We start from the raw sequence: 1,185 nt of genomic DNA, 5'->3' as shown, positions 1-1,185 counted from the left end.
CTACTCCTGCTGTCCGCAGTGTTCCACAGTACAAATACACTGCAGGAGTCCGCAGTCCTCAGCAACATCTTAATGCACAGCCGCAAGTTACCATGCAACAGCCTGCTGTTCATATACAAGGTCAGGAACCTTTGACTGTTTTCATATTGGCAGCTGCCTCTCTTCAAGAGCAAAAGCAAATGTTAGGTGAACGGCTCTTTCCTCTTATTCAAGCCATGTACCCTACTCGTGCTGGTAAACTCACTGGCATGTTGTTGGAGATTGATAATTCACAACTTCTTCATATGCTTGAGTGTCCAGGGTCTCTCCGTGCTAAGGTTGATGAAGCATTTGCTGTACTACAAGCCCATGAAGCTAAAAAGGCTGCCAAGAAAACAGTTAATTAACATTGCCACTGGTGTGCCAACCATTTAAAATTGATCAGGAACCACAAAAAGAAACTCGTGCTTCACTGAAGAATAATATCTAAACATCAAAAATGTAAATATTATGGAAAGAAAACATCATAAAATGTAAAAGAAACTTTAAAAAGGAAAGGAAACTTTGAACCTTATGTAGAGCAAATGCCAGGTCTAGCAAATAAAATGCTAGCCCTAGATTACTTTTGATTTAAAAACAACAACAACAAAATATTAAAATATAAAAACAAATTAATGTTTATAGACCCTGGGAGAAAGAATCGTCAGAGAAGTACAAAAATTTAAAGCATTGGGCTTGGCACCTGTAGCACTGTGGTTCGAACCCACAAGGCTGGCAGGTTCGAACCTGGCCTGGGCCAGCTAAACAACGACAACTACAACAAAAAATAGCCAGGCATTGTGGCGGGTGCCTGTAGTCCCAGCTACTTGGGAGGCTGAGGCAAGAGAATCTCTTAAGCCCAAGAACTTAAGGTTGCTGTGACGCCACAGCACTCTACCAAGAATGACATAATGAGACTCTTTTCTCAAAAAAAAAAAATTAAACCATTGACTCTGGGCCCATAGCTCAGTGATTAGAGCGCCAGCCACATACACTGAGGCTGGTGGGTTTGAACCCGGCCCAAGCTTGCTAAACAACAATGACAACTGCAACAACAACAACAACAACAAAAGTAGCCAGGCGTTGTGGCGGGTGCCTGTAGTCCCAGCTACTTGGGAGGCTGAGGCAAGAAAATCGCATAAGCCCAAGAGTTGGAGGTTGCTGTGA

At 42.9% G+C, this 1,185-nt stretch overlaps 1 protein-coding gene across 2 annotated transcripts in view; it reads left to right on the top strand.

The window, feature by feature from the left end:
• Positions 1 to 725, top strand: part of LOC100961118 (polyadenylate-binding protein 1-like) — a 2,609-nt gene extending 1,884 nt beyond the window's left edge. For both annotated transcript variants that reach the window (XM_012807157.2, XM_012807158.2), the window contains exon 2: positions 1 to 725. In XM_012807157.2, coding sequence (XP_012662611.2) covers positions 1 to 386 — 386 coding nt within the window. In that variant the 3' untranslated portion in view covers positions 387 to 725.
• The last annotated feature ends 460 nt before the right edge of the window (positions 726 to 1,185 follow it).

Source organism: Otolemur garnettii, unplaced genomic scaffold (assembly GCF_000181295.1).
Source record: "Otolemur garnettii isolate 467f Iridium unplaced genomic scaffold, OtoGar3 scaffold00065, whole genome shotgun sequence".
NCBI lineage: Eukaryota > Metazoa > Chordata > Mammalia > Primates > Galagidae > Otolemur > Otolemur garnettii.
The sequence above is the reverse complement of the archived record's forward strand: the minus strand, read 5'-3'. Positions and strand labels throughout refer to the sequence as shown.